This window comes from Rattus norvegicus, chromosome 5 (assembly GCF_036323735.1).
Source record: "Rattus norvegicus strain BN/NHsdMcwi chromosome 5, GRCr8, whole genome shotgun sequence".
NCBI classification, from domain to species: Eukaryota; Metazoa; Chordata; class Mammalia; order Rodentia; family Muridae; genus Rattus; species Rattus norvegicus.
The window spans coordinates 92,585,958-92,607,255 of NC_086023.1; the positions used below are offsets into that span (position 1 = coordinate 92,585,958).

Here is a 21,298-nt window from a genome sequence, read left to right on the forward strand (position 1 = left end):
CCAGAAAATATTGCTGATGCCAAAGTGAATGCCAACAGGAGCCTGATATTGCTGTCTCTTGAGGGACTCTACCAGAGCATGGCAAATATAGAGGTGGATGTTCACAGCCAACGATTGAACAGAGAATGGAGTCCCCATTGGAGGAATTAGAGAAAGAACTGAAGGAACTGAAGACCCCATAAGAACAACAATACCAATCAGTCAGAGCTCGCAGGGACTAAACCACCACCCAACATGGACACATTGACAGACCCACAGCTCCAGCTGCATTTGAAGCAGAGGATGGCCTTGTTGGGCACCAATTGGAGAAACCCTTAGTCCTGCCAAGGCTTGACCCCCCCCAGTGTAAGGTAATATCAGGGCAGGTTGGTGGGAAGGGGTGGGTGGATAGAAAGGAGAACACCCTCATAGAAGAAGGGGGAGAGGGAGTAGGATAAGGGGTTTATGGACAGAAACCAGAAAAGGGGATAACATTTGAAATGTAAATAAAAAGTACCCACGCCCCCAAAAAACACTCAGAATATACCAGAACATTGCATTAATCACATGTATTCTATCGGACCACCACAGACTAAATAGCAACAAAAACAACAGACAGCCTACATAAACATGGAAGCTGAAAAACTATCTACTCAATGATAACTTGGTCAGGGAAGAAATAAATAAATTAAAGACTTTTTAGAATTTAATGAAAATGAAAGAACAACATACCCAAACTAATAGGATACAATGAAAGCAGTGCTAAAAGGAAAACTCATATCTAAGTGCCTCCATAAAGAAACTGGAGTTATCATACACTAGCAGCTTAACAGCTCATCTGAAACATCTAGAACAAAAAGAAGCAAATACACCTAAGAAGAGTAGACAGCAGGAAATAATCAAACTCAGGGCTGAAATCAACCAAGTAGAAACAAAAAGAACTATACAAAGAATTAACAAAACTAGGAGTTTGTTCTTTGAGAAAATAAACAAGATACATAAACCATTAGTCATACTCATCAAAGGGCACAGAAACAATATCCAAATTAGCAAAATAAGGAATGAAAAGAGAGATGCAACAACAGAAACTGAGGAAATTCAGAAAAAGTCATATTCTACTACAAAAGTCTATATTCAACAAAACTTGAAAACTTGAATAAAATGGATGATTTCCTAGAGAGATACCAGGTACTAAAGTTAAATTAGGATCAGATAAACCATCCAAACAGACCCATGACTCCCAAGGATAAAGAAGCAGTCTTTAGAAATCTCTCAACCAAAAAAAAAAAAAAAAAAAAAAAAAAAAAAAGCCCAGGGCCAGATGATTTTAGTGCAGAATTCTGTGAAAACTGCAAAGAAGATCTAATACCAATACTCTGCAAATTATTCCATAAAGTAGAAACAGAAGGAACACTACCTAATTCTTTCCATCAATCCACAGTTGCACTGATACCTGGACCACAAAAAGATCCAACAAAGAAAAAGAGAACTACAGAACAATTTCCCTTATAAATATCAATGCAAAAATACGCAATAAAATTCTTGCAAACAAAATCCAAGAACACATCAAATGATCATCCACCTGACCAAATACATTTCATCCCAGGAGTGCAGGGATGTTTCAGTATATGGAAATGTATCTAGGTAATCCACTATAAAAACAAACTCCAAGAACAAAACCACATGATCATCTCATTAGATGCTGAAAAAGCCTTTGAGGAATACAGCCCACATTTGTGTTAAAAGTATTGGAGAGATCAGGAATTCAAGGTGCATACCAAAATGTAATAAAAGCAATATAGAGCAAACCAATAGCCAACATCAAACTAAATGGAGAGAAACTCAAAGCAATCCCATTAAAATTAGGCACAAGACTGCCCACTCTCTTCCTACCTATTCAATATAATACTCGAAATTCTAGCCCGAGCAATTAGAAAACAAAAAGAGACCAAAGGGATACACATTGGGAAAGAAGAAGTCAAGGTATCACTATTTGCAGATGATATGACATATACATAAACAACCCCAAAAACTCTACCAGAGATCTCCTACAGCTGATGAACTTAAGCAAAGTGGCTGGGTATAAAATTATCTCAAACATATAAGTAGCCTTCTGCTCCTCAAAGAATAAACAGTCTGAGAAAGAAATTAGGGAAAAGACATCCTTCACAATAATCACAAATATTATAAAATACCTTGATGTGACTCTAACCAAGCAAGTGAAAAGTGTATGACAAGAATATCAAATCCCTGAAGAAAGAAATCAAAGAAGACCTCAGAAGATGGAAATATCTCCCGTGCTTATGGACTGGCAGGATTAATATTGTAACAATGACCAATTTATCAAAAGCAATCTAGAGATTTAATGCAATCCCCTTCAAAATTCCATCTCAGTTCTTCATAGAGTTAGAAAGAGCAATTTGCAAATTCATTTGGAACAAGAATAAAACAGGATAGCAAAAATTATCCTTAACAATAAAAGAACTTCTGGGGGCAATCAGCATCCCTGACTTCAAGCAGTATTACAGAGCAATAGTGATAAAAACTGCATGGTGTTGGTACAGAGACAGACAAGAAGATCCATAGAATAGAATTAAAGACCCAGAAATGAACCCACACAGCTATGGTCACTTGATCTTTGAAACAGAAGCTAAAACCATCCAGTGAAAAGAAGACAGCATTTTCAACAAATGGCGCTGGTTTAACTGGAGGTCAGACTGTAGAAGAATGCAAATTGACCCATCCTTATGTATCTTCTTATACAAAACTCCAGTTCTAGTGGATCAAGGACCTGCACCTAAAATCAGATATGCTGAACCTAATAGAACAGAACGTGTGGAAGAGCCTCACACACACAGGCATGTGGGAAAACTTCCTGAACTTGCTTTCTTTTGTAAAGCAAAGGACAGCAACCCACAGATTTGGAAGAGATATATACCAACCCTCCATCCAATAGAGGGCTAATATCCAAAATACATAAAGAGCTCAAGAAGGTAGACTTCAGAAAACCAAACAACCCCATTAAAAATGAGGTGCAAAGCTAAACAAAGAATTCTCAGCTGAGGAATATAGAATGGCTGAGAAGCACCTAAAGAAATGTTCAACATCCTTAGTCATCAGAGAAGTGCAAATCAATAGGATCCTGAGATTCTACGTCACACCAGTCAGAATGGCTAAGATCAAAAACTCAGGTCAGAGCAGATGCTGGGAGGATGTGGAGAAAGAGTAATACTCTTCCATTGCCAGTGGGAGAGCAAGCTGGTTAAACCACTTTGGAAATCAGTCTGGCAGTTCCTGAGAAGACTGGAAATAGTTCTGAGGACCCAGCTATACAACTCCTGGGCATACACCCAAAAGATGAACCAACATTTATCAAGGACACATGCTTCACATGTTCATAGCACCCTTATTTATAATAGCCAGGATCTAGAAACAAACTTGATATCCCTCAACAGAAAGATGAATACAGAAAATATGGTACATATACACAATGGAGTACTAAGCAGCGATTAAAAGCATTGACTATGAAATTTACAGGCAAATAGATGGAACTAGAAAATAACATCTTGATGAAGATAACCCAGACACATAAGAACACACCTGGGTGCACTTACCAATAAGTAGATATTAGTCCAAACCCCACAATGCCCATGATAGAATTCGCAGAGCATATGAAGCATAGAAGGAAGGAAGACCAGGGTGTGGATGCTTCAGTCCTGAGTTGAGTAGGAAATAAGACAATTGTGGGAAGTGGAGTGAGGGGGTGACCACAGAGGGAGAAATTAGGAGGAAAAAATAAGGGTGGCAGTTTCAGGAAGTGGAGGAGATACAAGAGGGGTACAGAGATCAGAAAATCAAACAAAAATGTTTAGGAGGGGGTATGAGGAACTGGGGATAGCCACTGAAGTATCCCAAACACCAGGCAAATGTGAGGCTCCGAGGACCCAAAGGGATGACTTTAGCCTAAATGAGCACAGAATAGGGAGATAGAATTTCTTGAGACCACCTGAAGTAGATAGGCATCTGGTCGGTCGAGGAATGGGGCCACTCACCCATCTCAAAGTTTTTAACCTAGAAATGTTCCATTTCAAAGGAAGAATTGAGACAAAAAAATGGAACAGAGACTGAAGGAAGGGCCAGCCATTGGCTATCTCAGGGGATCCATTATGTCGGCAGACACCAAGTCCAGCACTGTTGCCATGGGCAAGAGACTCTTTCTGACAGGAACCTAGTGTGGCAGTTCCTGAGAGGTTCTGCCAGCAAGTGACAAATAGTTGGAGCCAACCATTAGACTGAGCTCAGGGAACCTGGTGAAGGAGCTGGCAGAAGGACTGGAGGAGCAGAGAGGGATTGCAACCCCATTGGGAGAACAACATAGGCTGGCCTGACCACCCAGTTCTCCCAGAGTCTAGTGGGAATCCCCTTTGTATATTTATGTCTGTGTATCTCTCTATGGATGCAGTAAAAGCACAGAGAGAAACTTAGTCCTTAAATTTTGCTTTATTCAAAGAATGATCAATTTGAAAAGACAGAAAACGAACAACCTAAAGAATTGTCTTCCTTCTCACATTAGAACAAAGGGAAGAACAATGGCTGCTAAGTCTTGTGTTCTTCTCCACTTGTTAAATAGTAACTCAGAACAGGTTCATCATTAGCAACATGTAGATTCCTTTCTACAATATGAAGTTCAAATGTGGCATTATAAAACAGAAAGGTCTTCTGTCAATTTTGTCCCCTATCAATGTGGCTGAGGGACTGTCAGAGAAGTCACAGTTAAAAGACTTTTATTTACATTATCTCTTTAGAAAATTATGAAACAAATTCGTAAATAAGCCTGACACATAAAAAAATAGCAGAAAAAGAAAAATGGTGTTCCTAGAATTTTGCACAAGAAAGATTTTTACCCTACAATCACAAATATTTTTTACTCCCCTTTAAGTTTCAAATAGGAAAACATAGCTCAGATTAAAAATCTGAATAGAAAATTATTATTTCAAGGCTTGCGAATGATATACTTCTCTGGGGATTTACTCCTTTGTGAATTTTTGACTATCTCATGTAGTATAATCATAAAGGTTACTTCTGCTTAGTAAAGCCCATTATGTACCAACACTTTTATTGTCTTACAGATTTGAGGTCTCAGCCAGAGTCCTCATTTTCTTCATCCCTCCACTGCTTGTCACTGGTTAGTGAAGATCTGACCTCAGTCATGATTCCATTCACACCCCTCCATTCTGATATTCAAACCTTCCTTTTCCTCCTCTTCAGTTCCTCCGTATACCATATTCTATAGTATACGATATCCTAATTTGAATCTTTTGAAACACCAAGAATGTATTCGCGAGAAGGTCAATTAATAGAGGAGATATTCTTCTGTATGTTTCATTTCCTATGCTATACAGAAAACTTACAAGTTTAAGTATGCATGGCTGCAGAACCTCTGATCCTAAACCAAAACAAGCAATGATGCTTAAGGTTTCAACCTGAGGGAGATCAATGTACCAGGAACAATTACAGACAATTATAAACATGAATTCACTTAGTTCTCAGGAAAACTCCATGAGAAGTGTCTGCTATTGTGCTTATTTCACTGATAAAAAAAACCTGGCATTTAGATGCCCTGTTCATTGCTCAGTTGCTCTTCTGTAAAATGAGGCCAAGCAGGCTGACTGCAGAGTCCTTAACTGTGGCCATTAAGACATATTGTTGCTTACTGAATAAATACCCTGAATGGTTATCCAATACCAAGTGTTCATTCCCCCATAATCCCTAAAAATCTGTTTATAGAGAAGCAATACTGCACAGACTCAGCAGCACTGTGTGTGTATAAAAATAATTACAGTATAAGAGTTCATGAATGATGCCATGAAGCAGAAAAGACATGGAAGGAGAACAGAGGTGAAGTAGAAATGTAAGTACAGTACAAACATATGAAATTCTTTTCAAAAATATCTAAGAACATATATAGCATATGCAATAATATTACAGAATTCTACTATTGGCCTTCCAGTTTCCTCAATGAGCTCCCTGCTGCCCTGTGAGGAGGCACCAAATGCACACATTCATTCATTCTTTTCTCCCACTGCTAGAATGGCATGACCAGAAAAGACAAGTGCAATAGGAGTACTGTCTCCGGCAGAAACTGTGGAATCAGTGGCTTCCCAATACCCACGCGAAGGCTCAGGAAACTGCCCAGGGGCCAAAAGAAGAACTTTATTGTATTTTTAAGGCACAAATTTTGTAGTTCCTTGAATATCTACACTGTAATGCAATTATATTTTATGACATCATTATCAATTGTTTGAAAAGATATAAACAGTATGATGAAATACAGCTCAAACTGAAAAATGCAAACCATATGAATCAAAATCATATACATAACAGTGACTCAGTTCTCACTTGCTTAACTGTCATACACATACTTAATTTCTTACACATATATACAACAAAAACCTACAAAAACAATATTCTGAGGCTAATCACTACATAAATATGAAATTTGGGTCTTTACTATTAACCTCAGTTTTATCTTCAGAGGAAGGAAAACAGTTTTTATTTATTCAAATCATACCTAATATTAGTTAAATGTTGTATAACATTGTATAAAGCAGCAAGAAGAAAAATAAATTATGAAAGTAAACAGACCTAGAAGTTAACAGTGAAGAAATGCCTACTTCTCCAATATTATTTTTGATAATTAATATATTATCCAATGTGTTAGAGTGTATTTAAAAGGAGGATATAGCATCATTGGGTTTTTAAAAGTTGCCTAAGGAAAAATGAACACAAAATATGTTATTTGCAAGAAATGTGTAAATATATCAAAGTAACTTTAAGCTGAAAACATTATTTTTGTCTTTACTTAAAATATACTTTAAATTTGAGAACACTTTCAAGAAATCAAAATACACTCTCCCAACAAATTAGATAAAAATATTTTAATTATTTTCTCCTTAAACAAGTTTGTTAAGCTGAGATAGTAGTCTTTAATTTGAATATTTTATATTCGGATCACTGAATGTGTAGGCTTATTGGTCACATTACCTAGACAACTTTCTGATAAACACAGCTGCTCTGGTCCCTTAACTAGAGACAAAACCCCAGGCAGAACATCTGCATTAATAATACACAATTTGTTACAGAGCATAGAAGACAAAAGGACTTCAGGGGAAATAAATAAATAAAGAGAACATGGAAACGTGCATGCTAGCAGAGTCTGTTCAGTGAGTGCAATCTATCAATGTGTAAGACAGCCTTGTCTAGAAAACCCACTCCCAAAGGTAAAACTAATGGCAAACTTCTAAATGTGACACATACTACAAAAATGACCACCAGTCCAACCTGTGTGTCAATTTCTTTGTCCATTTATCACAATGAATGTATTCTTTTTTTTTTATCAGAAATGTAACTTTTCAACTGAAGCTGGAAACCATTAATCATAAAATAGCAATTCATAGGTAGTTACTGAAGATTAAGTTTTCTTGTTAAAACCCTAGAGTCTTTCCATAGGAATAAGGTATGGAACTTTTGTGTACAAATGTATCTAGTCAGCTCCCATTTAGAAAAAAAAATGAAGCTCAATTTAAGTTTGAAGGGGTTGTTTAAAGGAAGTGTTATTTTTTAAAAATCTACTACCCGGTGTATGCATGTGCTTATATCATTGGTCACTAGAATACACACATGAAGGTCAGAGAACCATGTACACGAGTCAGTTCGGCCCTTCCACTGTGGTTCAGGCACCAATCTGGAGTTGGCAAGCTTGTGCAACAAGTACTTTTACTTTCTGAGACACCTCACTAGCCCAAACAACTGTTTTAATTCAACAAAAAGAATTTTTTTGAACATACACTACACAACTTACATAAGTAACAGCGAGTATTTATGTTTTGGGTAAGCTATTCAAAGCCTAGACCTTTATGAACCAAGATATGTAAGTCTCTTACTAAGAATATTCTAATTGGTTCATGCCACTGGAAATTTGTTTTTGTTGGTCCATCCTGAGTCAGGTAGTGGAGCCTCTGGCTCTTGGAAGACATTTTGTTCAGGAGGAATGGAAGACACTGCTGGTTCCAGGAGAAAAACCAAACTAGTGATGAGCAGTCACAAGTTACATTATCTAAAGGCCAGACTCAACTTTTTAAAGGCTGGTTCTCTTTTAAATACAGCACTTCCCAAAGCTATGCCTAGTAACGAGCTTGCATTGCTCCTCAAGGAGGAAGTTAATGCTTGAAGTTAGGGGCTGAAGGACTGGCATAATGGTACAGATAATACATTTAAACCACAGGACAGTGTGAAATAGCAAAATATATTCATCTGGCAAAATATCGTTATTTTAGTTACCATTATATTTTCCATGAAACATAATTCACATTCATAACACTTATCCTTTTCAAATACTAAGTTTGGTGGCTTTTACTAAACTTAAAATTATATCACAACTACTGTCACAATGACTCCATGAGACTGTGGACATCCTCCTAAGAAGGCACAAACCCCCTAGCCATTAGTGCAAACTTCCTACTTCTCCCAGCCACTGGCAGGCTCTATGTGAGATACATTTTGGTGGCATTGTTCTTTAAACAGTATGTGTTATACATTTCCTCACTAAAATTTTCACATATGGTTTAAGCCACAGACTTCACAAGTCCTCTTGAAATTGTATTTTTTGTTATATATATATTTTCAAACATAATGTTTTTTTTCATGAAAAAGTAGTTTTTGTTGTCACTGAATTCAAAAAATATTTTCATTTTATCAAATAAATTATATTCATCATTCAGAAATTTGAAAAACCAATTCTTCCATAGCAAAAGGTAGGATTCACAGGCTCCTTCATAACTGTGGACCCCTGAGCCCTTCCTGCTTCTTAAAACGCTACAGAATCTGAAAGGCCCTGGAGATCAACCTCCTTGTTTTACAGAGGGGAACGCTCTAATGTGACCTGGCCATGCCCAACATTGTCAGGCCATGCACAACATTGTCAGGTAAGAGCAAAGCTGATATGCAAATGATAATATTCTTGCTACCTTATACTAGCCATAGTTTAAAACTGTAATATATAATATACTGCCAGTCTTTAAAGCACTGACTTCCATAATACAGATAAAGTATTAAACTCTTTTGTCCAAAATTTTAAGTAAACACTGTCACATGATAACTACAAACTACAGGTTTTCTTATGAAGCAATTTTATAAGTGGTTTCTCAACAGCTTTGATCTGAGAATGTTATTTTATTTTACTATATCACATTAAAAACATTAACACATTTTCTCTCAGTGAACTGTAAGGCCAGACGTCCCAAATAGCTCACTGAGATAGAACAAAGCAAGCCTGCGGTTGCTGTGAAGAGGGAAGAGCAGTACATTTTGCCAGGCTATGATTCTTCAGAGGCCAATGTCATTATGATGCACTGTTTCTTTGAGAGTCAGTGTCCCACAATCAGTAACCTGGAAGCAAAGAGTTTACGAACAATGGACAGCTGGGCTTTAGCCATTGCAACAGTTCTTCATCTGCAGTGACTTTCTGGAAGTAGAAGTGGCCAGACTGGTGATGGATTTGCTGTCATCATTCTCTGCCCTTTTCTTTACTTCCCTGGGAAATGGGAGGAAAAGATTAAAACCAAAGGAAATTACTTATTTACTTGCCTGCGAAAATTAATTACAGTGCCAATAGAAAATTAACACAGTTTCCAATGTAAAGCCTTGGTCATTCTATCATAAAATATGCCCCGTCTGTGCTGAAATGTAGGCTGTCTTCTACAAAGCTCTGAGGAAGAGATAGATATCTACATCTAACTGCATGGTCACAAGTATGTTTCTAATACACGTGTACAATGTCTTGTAGGAAACAAAGGTGCTTCTAGAGGAAGCTGACAGTTGAAGAACTTCTGTAGTTGTTTGAGTTAAATGTTTCTCATATTGCCAAGCATTTGAAGACTTTGTCCCTAGTTGTTAGACTGGGGTTTGAACAGAGCTTTGACCTTGCTGGAGTCTAGCATTCAGAGCAGATTTTGAGGTTTCAAAACCTGGGTACCATTCCATATTTGCTCTCTGCTTCCTGTTTAAGATATATCTTTTTAGATATATCTAAAGAGGCATATCTATCTAATTCAAGGGGAGAAGAGAGCTGAGGAAGCCCTCAGTTATGTTTCCAATCTCCAGTAACCAATGCTGATTGCTGCTATGCATTGCTGCTATGATGATGATAATGGACCAAAACTTTTCTTTCTAAGAAATTCCCTTCTTATGGTGTTTTATCACAGCAATAGAAAATTAACTAAAACAGCCTCTTAAAAGTAAGTATCAAGGTTTCCTCTTTCTTAGAAGCCATGGATTATTGATAGCGCTTCATCTCGAGGTAGTGTAAACTCTATTAGGTCCTTTTCAACCCAAAGTGGACAATTCTAAATATATCTACAAATAGGAAACACTAAAATGGCTCAGTAGAAGTGTGTGCATCTGTGTGAGAGGGTGTATATGTGTGTGTGTATCTTGTATCTGTGTGTGTCTATGTGTGTGTTTCTGTATATGTGCATGCTAACAAAAACTAAGGAAATCATAGATTTGAAAGGGAGTCAGGAGAACATAGAAGTAGTAGAAACAAAGATAGAGATAAGGTAAATACAGGATTTAAGTATGTAATTCTCTAAAAATATTAAATAAATTAAAAAAAAAAGAAAATGACGTTCACCTGCTGTCATTTCAGCAGGGAAATCCCAGATTCAGAAACAGCATGCACAAAGGCTAAGTAAGGCCTAAAAGAACTTGGATTTTACTAGACACAAAGTTTGCTGTGTCTACAAATTATTATGCAATTAAAAAAATGGTTCAAGTAGAGAGGTAGGTGAAGCAAGGCCATGAGGATTGTTAGCCACATGGGAAAAGTCTGGACTTTATACTTTACATAAAGTACAAGGTGGGGCCTATGAGCAAAACCAGAAATTGCAGTCCTAGTTATAAAGATTATTCTAGGGCTAGGTATATCTCAGTGGTGGAAAACATGTGCAGTTCACAAAAGGTCCAGTTCAGCACTGGTAGAAAAAAAAATGGAAAAGCAAAATCAGGCAACCAAACGAACACACATACAGTGATTAGGGAATGTAGAGTGAAAGGATGACGAAGGAAATCTGAGTACAAACATTTGCTTCCACAGAGGAAAGTGTAACACCCAGCCCAATTCAAGGGGTGGAGAGAGGAAAGGATAATTCAGGAGACATACAAACACCAATCAAACAACAGTTCTCTGGCAGTAAAGGCAAGTCAAGGTCAACCTGTGTGACTAGGCTTTAACTACAGCTGTGTATTATGGCTCCAAGTCATATACATAATGTTCTTACATATAATGTTAAACTAAAAGTTGAAGATAACATGGCCCTCGGTTTCTAAAATCTACCAAAAAGGCAGGCATATACTATGTTGAGGACACAGTGATAATAAAACTAGAAGTCCAAATTAGGTCATAATACAATAAAACTTACAACAATGAAAAACCCCAGTAAGTGACTCATAAGAAGCCATCTGATCTTATAACCTAAGAGCCTACAGAAGCAGCTATGGCATGACTGTAACATGACTGAGGTGACCTTTCCATCAAAATGTCTTGCCACCAGTTGTTTTTAAAGACATTTCTGTATATGTGTCTTGCATGTATATATTTCTGCACCTATACACATGGTGCCAGTGGAGACCAAAAAGGGCATCAGATTCCCTAGAACTAGAGTTACAGATAGTTGGAAAACAAAATAAATGGATACCAACAATTACAGCAAATGTTCCTAATCAATGAACCGTTTTTCCACCCTTGCACACAAGTTGTTCTAAATAAATAAATCTGGTATCTAAACTACACTGCAGCCCACATAGGAACTGACAAACAGCAATGGCCTTTCCATCTTTATACAATAAAAAAGAATTTAGCCTATAGTTTGGATATGACTAAGATACTCTATCCATGTGATTTACTGTGATCCCATGAGGCAACTGGCAACTGTACTATTGAATAGAATGCAGGCTATTACACAGAAACATATAGACCCTGAATGGGATTTTGAGACCATCATATCCAGTTCTCATTTTTCATTTTAAAGAATAGAGATGTCTACAGTAAAGCAAAGATATGTGGGAAGCACCAGAGCTCCAGGACTACAAAATTTTATATATAAGAAAAGATGTTGAAAGCCAGTGAGAGATTCTGAAGTATAGCACCTTTCACACAAGCCTGAGATCTTAAATTTGATTACCAGAATCCAAGTAAAGGTGAAAGGAGAGCGCTAACTCCACACATGTACACCATGGCATGCGCATGCTAACACTCACAAGCATATCACACACACACACGCACACACACGCACGCATGTACACACACACAAATACAAATATAAGCATGCATGTGTGACATATAACAAATGATGATGATAAAATCATTTTAAAAACTGAGCTTTTGTGTCTCACTTTACTATTCCCTTCCAGTATGTGGGCAGCAGCTTGTTGCTATAAACAGGTTGTGAGTATTTCTTCTCTGAATGCTTGTGCCCAGAGTGTTTCAGATTTTGGAGTTTTGCATGTTTGGGAATGTTACATACATTTTTACCAGATGAGAATCTCTAATTAAAAAAAAAAAAAACAAGACAGTCTAATCTGAAATTCTCCAAAATTAAAATGTGTTGATCATCGTAACAATACCCACAAGTGTTTAAACTAATTATAAGGACAATGCCAATTCTTATAAGTCTTGGTCAACCAATTCTTTAAGATCTTTGGGTTCTTTCCTACCTATATGTGCTCCAGAAGCTTCATCTTCTCTACCCATGCATTAACATAAAGACTATCCTTTTAAAAAGTTAAAACCTACTACCTGCAATGAGTTATATACAAACTCTGTATTTTGTTGAAACTCTCCCCTTCACTATATGTAACTTGTTTAGACAAAAGTGTTGATGCTCCCCCATGGTCTCAAAGCGCATAATCTTCATTTGGGTCAATAGATAAAATTGTGAAAATGGCTACTTTCCGGTACATGTAACATTAGATCTGGACAAAACAAAACAAAAAGTCACATGTTTGGAAGACTGAGTTTAAATATCCCAGTTTCTGCATATTCTAGGTTATATATAACACAAAGCTGCTTTGCTTTAAACAGATGTTATTGGTTGAGGTGGGAGTCCTTGGACTGTTGCTAAAGCTAAAACTATTCAATGACACCGAGTCTGAGCCTAGGACACCTTCTGTTCCTTGCCACAACAGATGTTCCTTGGACCTCTGGAAGACCTGAGGCCTGTTTCTTAATTTCTTCAAGTCAGGGTAGTTATCTTTGCCAAGACCACACTGGAAGCATTCTGTTGATAGGAGTGTGACTTAATACATGCTATAAACTCAAGTCACTAGTTAAAATATAGCAAGAAAAACAGGTCACTTTTCACACCAATGACTCTTAACACTGATTAAAAACATCAGAAAAAGAATTGCATACAGAAAACTATGTTGTTGTTTGTCTGTAATTAGATATTACTGTCCCTACTGAGATTCTCTCGGGTTTTTGGTTTTAGTAGATACATAATTCCTTTATTGTAGCAAGCAATCATGTTTCCATTCGTGGCAGACTGTATTAGTTAAGAGTTTCTATTGCTGTTTTAAAACATCATGACCAAGAGTAACTTGAAAAGAAAAGAGTTTATTTTAGCTTACAATTCCACAACATAGTCCACCATCCAAGGAAGCCAGGGGAGGAAAGTGGAGGCAGGAACTGAAGCAGGAATCATGGAGAAACGCTGCTTACTGGCTTACTTCCCATGGTTTTCTCCACTTGCTTTCTTATCTACCCCAGGACCACTTGCCTAGGATTGGCACCACACACAGTAGGCTGTGCCCTCCCACTTCAGTCACTAATCGAGACAATGTGCCACAGGTTTGCTTACCAGCTACACTATGGAGGCCTTTGCCTGATTGTGCTGTTCTCTTTCCAAAGTTTTTTGTCAAGTTTACAAAAGAAAGAAAGAAAGGAAGGAAGGAAGGAAGGAAGGAAGGAAGGAAGGAAGGAAGGAAGAAAGAAAGAAAGAAAGAAAGAAAGAAAGAAAGAAAGGAAGAAAGAAAGGAAGGAAGGAAGGAAGAAAGAAAGAAAGAGCAAAAGGAAATAAAGAAAAAAAGAAAATAAAGAAAAAGAAAAGAAAAAAGAAAAAACAAAAGAAAACATCCTAGGGAGGATAACTGCCTCCTTATCAACTTAAAATACAAACACACTACTGTTAAATCATAACCTTTCCTTTCTTTTTCATCCCCAAAATCTCAATATTAGTGTAATAATATAAACAATTCCAACTTTTAAAATTCTAAAGTTTTTAAATTCAAACTTCTTTAAAATTGTCTCTTTAGCACACATTTCAAAATTCTATGTTTCTCAAAAATATCCACTCTCTCTAAAATTCCAAAGCCTTTAACAGTAGAATCATATTCAAAGGAGGGTAGACACACAGCATGGCTCACAGACTAAGGGCAGCTACATGCTGAAGCTGCTTCTGCCTTTGATTGTCACCCCTATGGTATTAGCATCTCCAAAATGCTGGGTTCCTGCAGCAACTGGGCTGCATTTTCACCAACAGACTCTCCATGGCTTTCATCGGGGACTCTGACACTGCCACAGGGTACTGAGCTTCAACTTCTCTCCAGGACCCCATTAATCTCGGGGTTTCTACTGCAACTGAGGCTGCACCTTCACCAATACCCTCACTTGGCTTCTCATAATACCAAGCCCCAACTGCTCTCCATGATCCTTTCATGCCATAAAAACAAGTACTACCTGGGAAACATATTCAATTTGGTTGTCAGCATAAGGTATAGCCTCCCCTGGTTACAGACCAGAGATTCTATGTGCAGACCCAGATTTCACCTTAATACTAATCTTTCATTAGTCACCACTAACTTGTCAGCTCAAGCTGACCAGTGCTGATTCTCCGCCAAAAGGCAAAGGTTTCATTTTAGTGTTTCTGGTGTCTTCTTAATCACAGCCCTAGCTGAAAAGAATTATATATTCTCCATTCAAAATATCACATGAACAGTCATGATAGAGTCTTGGAAGAACTCTGAAACTTCACAACTCAAGATCCTATCATCGGAATTACCCTCAATATTCTCTTCCAAGCTCTCAAAGAAAAGTCCATTAAGATTTGATGATTAAAGGTTTTTCCATTCTTTCACAGTCCTCCACAAAAGAATATGGTCATGTCTATCCCAGCAACAGTTCACTCTTTGGTACAAATTTTCCTTAGTTGGGTTTTCAGTTACTGTGACATAATTACCAAATGGAATGTGGGAAGAGAAGAATTTATTTTAGCTTATAGTTCCACACCACACTTCATCATGGGATTCAGAACACAACCTGGGCAGAAACTAAAGATCCAGTGGAGGACTGTCACCTATTGTCTTTCTTTTCACAGCTTGCTCAGCCTGCTTTCTTATATATAACCCAGAACCAAATGCCCAGAGGTGGTAACACACATACTGGTACCAAACCAATTATTAATAAAGAAAATGCCCTGGAAGTTTGCCCACAATGAGTTTGGTGGGAGTCTTGTCTCAATTAAGTTTCCCTCTTCTCAAATAGCAACAGCTTATGTCAAGTTGACAAAAACCTAACCAGGACACACACCAAACAAAAAACAAAAAAACAATGTACATATACAATGCACATATACAAGTTTTCTAATGATGAATTTTATTCTAGTCCACATGCCAAATTGCTACATGTTCTCCACCTTTGCCTTCTTCTAATAATTACATAGTGAGCAAATCAGACAGTGATGCAAACTGGTATGATATGCAATCTGAGATTTTGGTTTTCTGTACCCAATTTGATCAGCAAAATGCCCCAATATATAGTTAGATTAATAACTGTTGTTATTACTGTTATGTTTATATTTTGGTTTCAGGGGATGATTCAATTAGTCAATTATTATATTTCTTAGTGATATTTTGGGAAAAGTTTAAAAATACTACAACTATATCTCATTTGTTTTGTAGGAAAATATTTAGACAATGTTCACCATGAACAAGCAAAATTATTAGATTTTATAATAGACACATGTAGTGTTTTCATTACCATGGCAGATAAAAGTATGCTTTGCAGCAGATATTTTAACTGAATGCTATAATGAAGGAATCTGACATATCCATTAAGTAAGGGAACATTTGCTTTCTGAGATTTCTAAACACAAGTAAACTTTACCGAGCAAGATGGAGAACAGCTTCCACCACATTGGAGCCATCTTTCGCGCTTGTTTCACAGAATAATGCCCCATAGGTCTGTAGAAAAAAAGCACACACAATCCAATGAAGGCTTTGACAAAAATTTCTGAAATTTGATGTTACATTAAAAACCTTGTTAAGGACAAGCACAGTGGCACACACCTTACTTCCAGCACTTGGGAGGCAAAGGCAAGCTGATCTCTGAATTCAAGGCCAGCCTGGTCTGTAGATTGAGTTTCAAGACTATCAGTGCTACACACACACACACACACACACACACACACACACACACACACACACACACCTATCTTGAAAAATGAATGTGTATTGAATGTGTGTGTCTGTGTGTGTATGTGTGTGTGTATTTTTATAAAGAATGCTAAAAGTAACATCTACAAAAAGAAAACTCCAGAGATTCAAGACTTATGAACAACAAACAATAAAAAACTACTCTGACTGTCCACATGTAGTAGAATATGCCTAAAATACCAGTATTAAAAAGGGATAAGCAAATATTCAAATCCAACCTGATACATCGACCCTGGCACAAACAAGCAAAAGACAAATGCTAGGAATAGTTCCTAATCAGAAGATTTCTATTTTACATTTAAAAAGTCTAAAGTTTCATTATTATTTATAATAATCAAGCACATGTATTCTCTTCAAATAATTTGAGACAGATGAAAATGACAGTTTAAGGTAGCCATTCAGAAATTATATAAATATCAAAAGGGTGTTTGCAGTGTTATATCAGTTGTAACTACTAGGATTGCCTTGACTATATAGCAATATCTGGTCTCACTGAGGGGGAAAGGATGTGATTTCTTAGTCTAGTGGCTAGGCTTCCTCCTTCATACTCTTCCACCAAAGCTCTTGTGTTGCTGAAGTGAAATGTTCCCATCCATAGACAAATCCCAATGGTTGCTCATGTATAGTTGCTTATGCTGCTCCCCTGCTTCTAACCTTTAAAAGACTCTCCTTTTTATTAAATTATTTTTTATTTATTTACATTCCAAATGTCACCCCCCCTTCCATGTCCCCTCTCCCTGAGTTCTTCACCCTATTCCTCCTCCCCTTTGCTTCTGACAGGGTGCTGAAATAATCTTCAAGTGATTTTCCACAGCCAACAAGACAACGCTTAATGTTGAGTCGAATTAATCTTCCAGCTTTACCTTAGGTCATATTCTTTAGCTCATAAATCTCTTCCCTAGTGGCCCAAATTTCCACTGATCTCAGAACACTCATACCTATCCCTTCTAATAGTTAAATTGCCCTTATTAGACTTCAACTACTATTTTTTTATTTGATTCTTTGGTGATCATTAAGTTGTTCCTAATTCTGAATAGTATGTCTCAAATCTTTCTGTCATAAAACCGCACAGGTTTTTGTACTTGCAGCAATTCCAACATTCGAACAGTTATTTTTATATGCTATTGTAAATCAAGATGAAGACAGATTCTTTTAGTAAAGAATTTGTATCCAATTAGAGAGAGGTACAACCACATTAGATGAATATCACATAATTCAAGGCAAAGATTTGAAGGCCACTCTGTAGCACCTAGAGAGAAAAGTTGTCAATAAAAAAAAATTCCACCAGGTTTATATAAGCAAACTGACAGGAAAAGCTACACAATTCACAAACGCACATGTAGTAGAAACAGCACTGTTGGTGGTTATGCATGACAGGGATGACAGGAAGAAGTAAAATAAATCTGGAAAATGACAGGATTAAGTCATAGGATGTATGAGGAAGCAAGTTGAAAACTCAGACTGGAGCTAGCAAATGCCAAGCATAGATCCTAGGTGTGAAAGAGGCTAAGTAGAAAACCTCTGGTGTATGAACCAAAGAGGTAAGATCACATTAAAGAACAAAACAAATAAACTTTGCATAAAAAAGACTGTTCCTGCGACCAAAAAGTACAGGCAGAGGATTGTCTCATAGGTGAGGACTGTTTCCAGCAAGTGCAATGTACTGGATGAGAAACATCTCCAGTATAGTGAAGTGCATGAGAATACGATCTGTGTCCAAAACTGCAAATGACACAAGATAAAGAACTTCTCCAACACAATGAACTACACAGAGGAAAAGTACTTTCTCAAATACAAGGAACTGGAGAAGAAAGGATGACTGTTTCAACTCAGTAGACAGGTATGAACTGTTCCTAAAACAGCCACCTACACATGAGAGGACTATGTGTAACACAGTGAATGACTCAAGTTGAAAACTATCTCCAACAAAGTATAGGACTTAGGGTTAAAGACTGTGTCCAAAACAGTGAAGTATACAGGGGTAAAATAAAAATATCTAAAGGGTATATCCAAAATAATGAACTACACACACAATAGGACTGTTTCCAAAATGATGTACAACATAGGGAGAGGAATGTTGCAGCACAGTGAGCTACACACACACACACACACACACACACACACACACAATCATATACGCACACTCAGTGGAAGACTCCAATATAATACAATTCAGAGTAGTGGAGTAGTGTGGGTTTTGATTTGTTCAGCTGTGATTGTGTGTGTGTGTGTGTGTGTGTGTGCGTGTGTGTCTCTGTGTGTGTGTATGTGTATAATGAAGTATTCTACCACAGCATTGATCTTCTGTGTCTAGTTTTTGTCACATTTAGCTTCATTTCCTATTAACTAATACACAGTTCTTTACCTTCTCATAATTATTTACCCCTATGAGCTCTTTGTTTTGATAACAGAAGTGAATATCATCATCAAATCACATTTCCATCAGACAACCTTGTTTGGCTCTGTTGCATGGTTTCCTACTATGAGCCAGAAGAGTCAAGAACACAAATCATCTTTCAACAATGAGAGCAACAACAGGATAACAATGCACACACTAGCATTCAGAGGAGGAGTGCACCTCATTCCCTATACAAACCCAGAGCTGCAAACAACTTCAGATAATTCCTACTAAGAATAATTCTTAAAGAAAAGAAGCAAGTCTTCAAATTCCTTTCCATCAGCCAAGATATTGCTACACTTCTATCACTGGCAAGACAACTCTTAGGAGCCAATCACCTCCTGTAAAATAACTTTGTTTTCTTTAGGATTCCTATACTACAGAAAGATCCCGACAGCCAGCAGTATCTATCCAGAAAAGTGGGAAACATTTCGCCTTATCTTCACAAATTCCAAACACTAGGAAAACAGTGATGGGGTCATCTGTCCTTCACTTGAGTTCCTAATTATAGTTAAGTAGAATTAGAGAAATCTACTGGTCTGAAGGGCAAATGCCCTATCAGACCGAGTACAGTTTTGTCAACGGCTTAAGTGTTTGTTCCCTGATTCTGAGAACAATGAGCTAGCATAATATTGCCTCATTTTGGACAACCCCCGACTCTTACCATGGCCAGTTTTTCTCCAAGATGTGATGAGATACACTTTTGATTCTCTGCAGTAGCAGCATCACGAAGATCAGCCTTGTTTCCTACTAACATGATAGGAACGGATCTGTGGGTTCCATCCTTTAGGAAGGAAAATAAGTAGAAATACATCAATCACTGAACCAACTATGATGCTGTGACAATGATAACAGTAGCTATCATTGTCCAGTTGTCTCAAGATGCCCAATTTAATATTCATAATCATTTAGTTGTAGAACAAAATTCATAGCTATTTTCATTGTACATGTCTTAGTGCTAATTAAAAATATTAAATTGCTCAAGTTTAAGATAGTATTTTTAAAACTCAATATGCTTTGAAGTAGAGTCACCCTTCTTTCTCCTTTACAACTGAGAGTTATGAAATTCAGAGAGGTGAAATAAGAATATGTAAAGCAGAAGAGTTGTGCCCAAAGAGACTATATTGACCCACTTAGGGAGGATCCCATTCCTGGATAATAGTAAAAGTAAAACAATGGTAAGTCTACATCAATGGCTTTATCCCATGTGCAGAGCATAGGTAATTCTTCATCTATCCTAGAATAAAATTGGGTTCAAGGTTCCAGACTCATTACTCTAATTTACAACAAAGCAAAATAGTCCTAATAATCAATCTTAAGTCATAGATTCCAAAACCACTCAACCCATAGAGGAGCCAGAGGCCCACATCTGGATGTGAAGACCTCATAGAGCGTATTTCATCTTATCATGCTACAATGTAATTAAAAGTTGACTACACATGACAAAAGAGAAAGACAAGTTCAAGGTCCATAGCTAGGATAAGCATCAGTCCTACCACAAACACATAGGAATTAAACTAAAGAACATAAATGGCATGCTCACTCAGTTTCTACGTTCCTCATACAAGATCAAGACAGGCCAAACATCAGACTGTATTTGACTTTGTATCTTTGACTTAAGTCATATAAATGTATCTAATGCAAAATACAGCAAAAAGCACATGGCCCTCCTCCATACTTGTTCCACAAGTTCGGATGCTCATGAACTATGTTCTTTGGTGATCTCCTCAGAATTCAGTGAATACAAACAAATAACTAGTCACACTAGCCAAGGAGCTGAGTGTCTAAATAAGTTTCTAATGTCTTATAAACAGAATGTAGCACACCTTCAAGTACTGACAAACACTGCTTTCTCAATGAAGATCTCTTGGTCTCACTGCCTCTTCACATGCTTGGATTCTACATTCTTAACTCTTCTACAACACTTGTCCCTTCTTGTCATGCCATTTCTTTAGTATACTTTTACTTTAGCCAACTGTCTTCACCATGTCTGCTACTAGGAATGGCTGCACTCTTTTTAATTAGTTAATAGGGACTCATATAATTTCAATGCCTCACCTTAGAACAAGCCTTAGGGAAGGCTCTTTCTTGCAATTCTCTTTCTACAATGATACTTACCTTATATCTCATAAAAACTCTAAGAGCTCATGTTCCTATCTTCCTTTTCAGACCCCATAAAAAAGATATGGAGGGCTGAAAAAAATCTCACTTATATTGTGTATAAGTAGTACCTCACTTAGTGTAATGACATTTTCCTTACTGGCCGCACTTGCCTTTTCTGCCCTTGTGATTTTCTGAGCATGCTCTTCAGCATATACAAAGCCTGAAAACAGAGACTATGTCCCAAATATTAATGATAAGATGTTTGTCAGAGTA

The 21,298-nt window shown here is 37.2% G+C and overlaps 1 protein-coding gene across 4 annotated transcripts in view; it reads right to left on the minus strand.

The window, feature by feature from the left end:
* Positions 1–9,190: 9,190 nt before the first annotated feature.
* Positions 9,191–21,298, minus strand: part of Rasef (RAS and EF hand domain containing) — a 70,379-nt gene continuing 58,271 nt past the window's right edge. For all 4 annotated transcript variants that reach the window (NM_001277334.1, XM_039109486.2, XM_039109488.1 and 1 more), the window contains 3 exons: positions 19,587–19,706; positions 16,196–16,272; positions 9,191–9,571 (listed from right to left, as the gene is read on the minus strand). In NM_001277334.1, the coding sequence (NP_001264263.1) occupies positions 9,466–9,571; positions 16,196–16,272; positions 19,587–19,706 (303 nt within the window). In that variant the 3' untranslated portion in view covers positions 9,191–9,465. The remainder of the gene's footprint in view (positions 9,572–16,195; positions 16,273–19,586; positions 19,707–21,298) is intronic.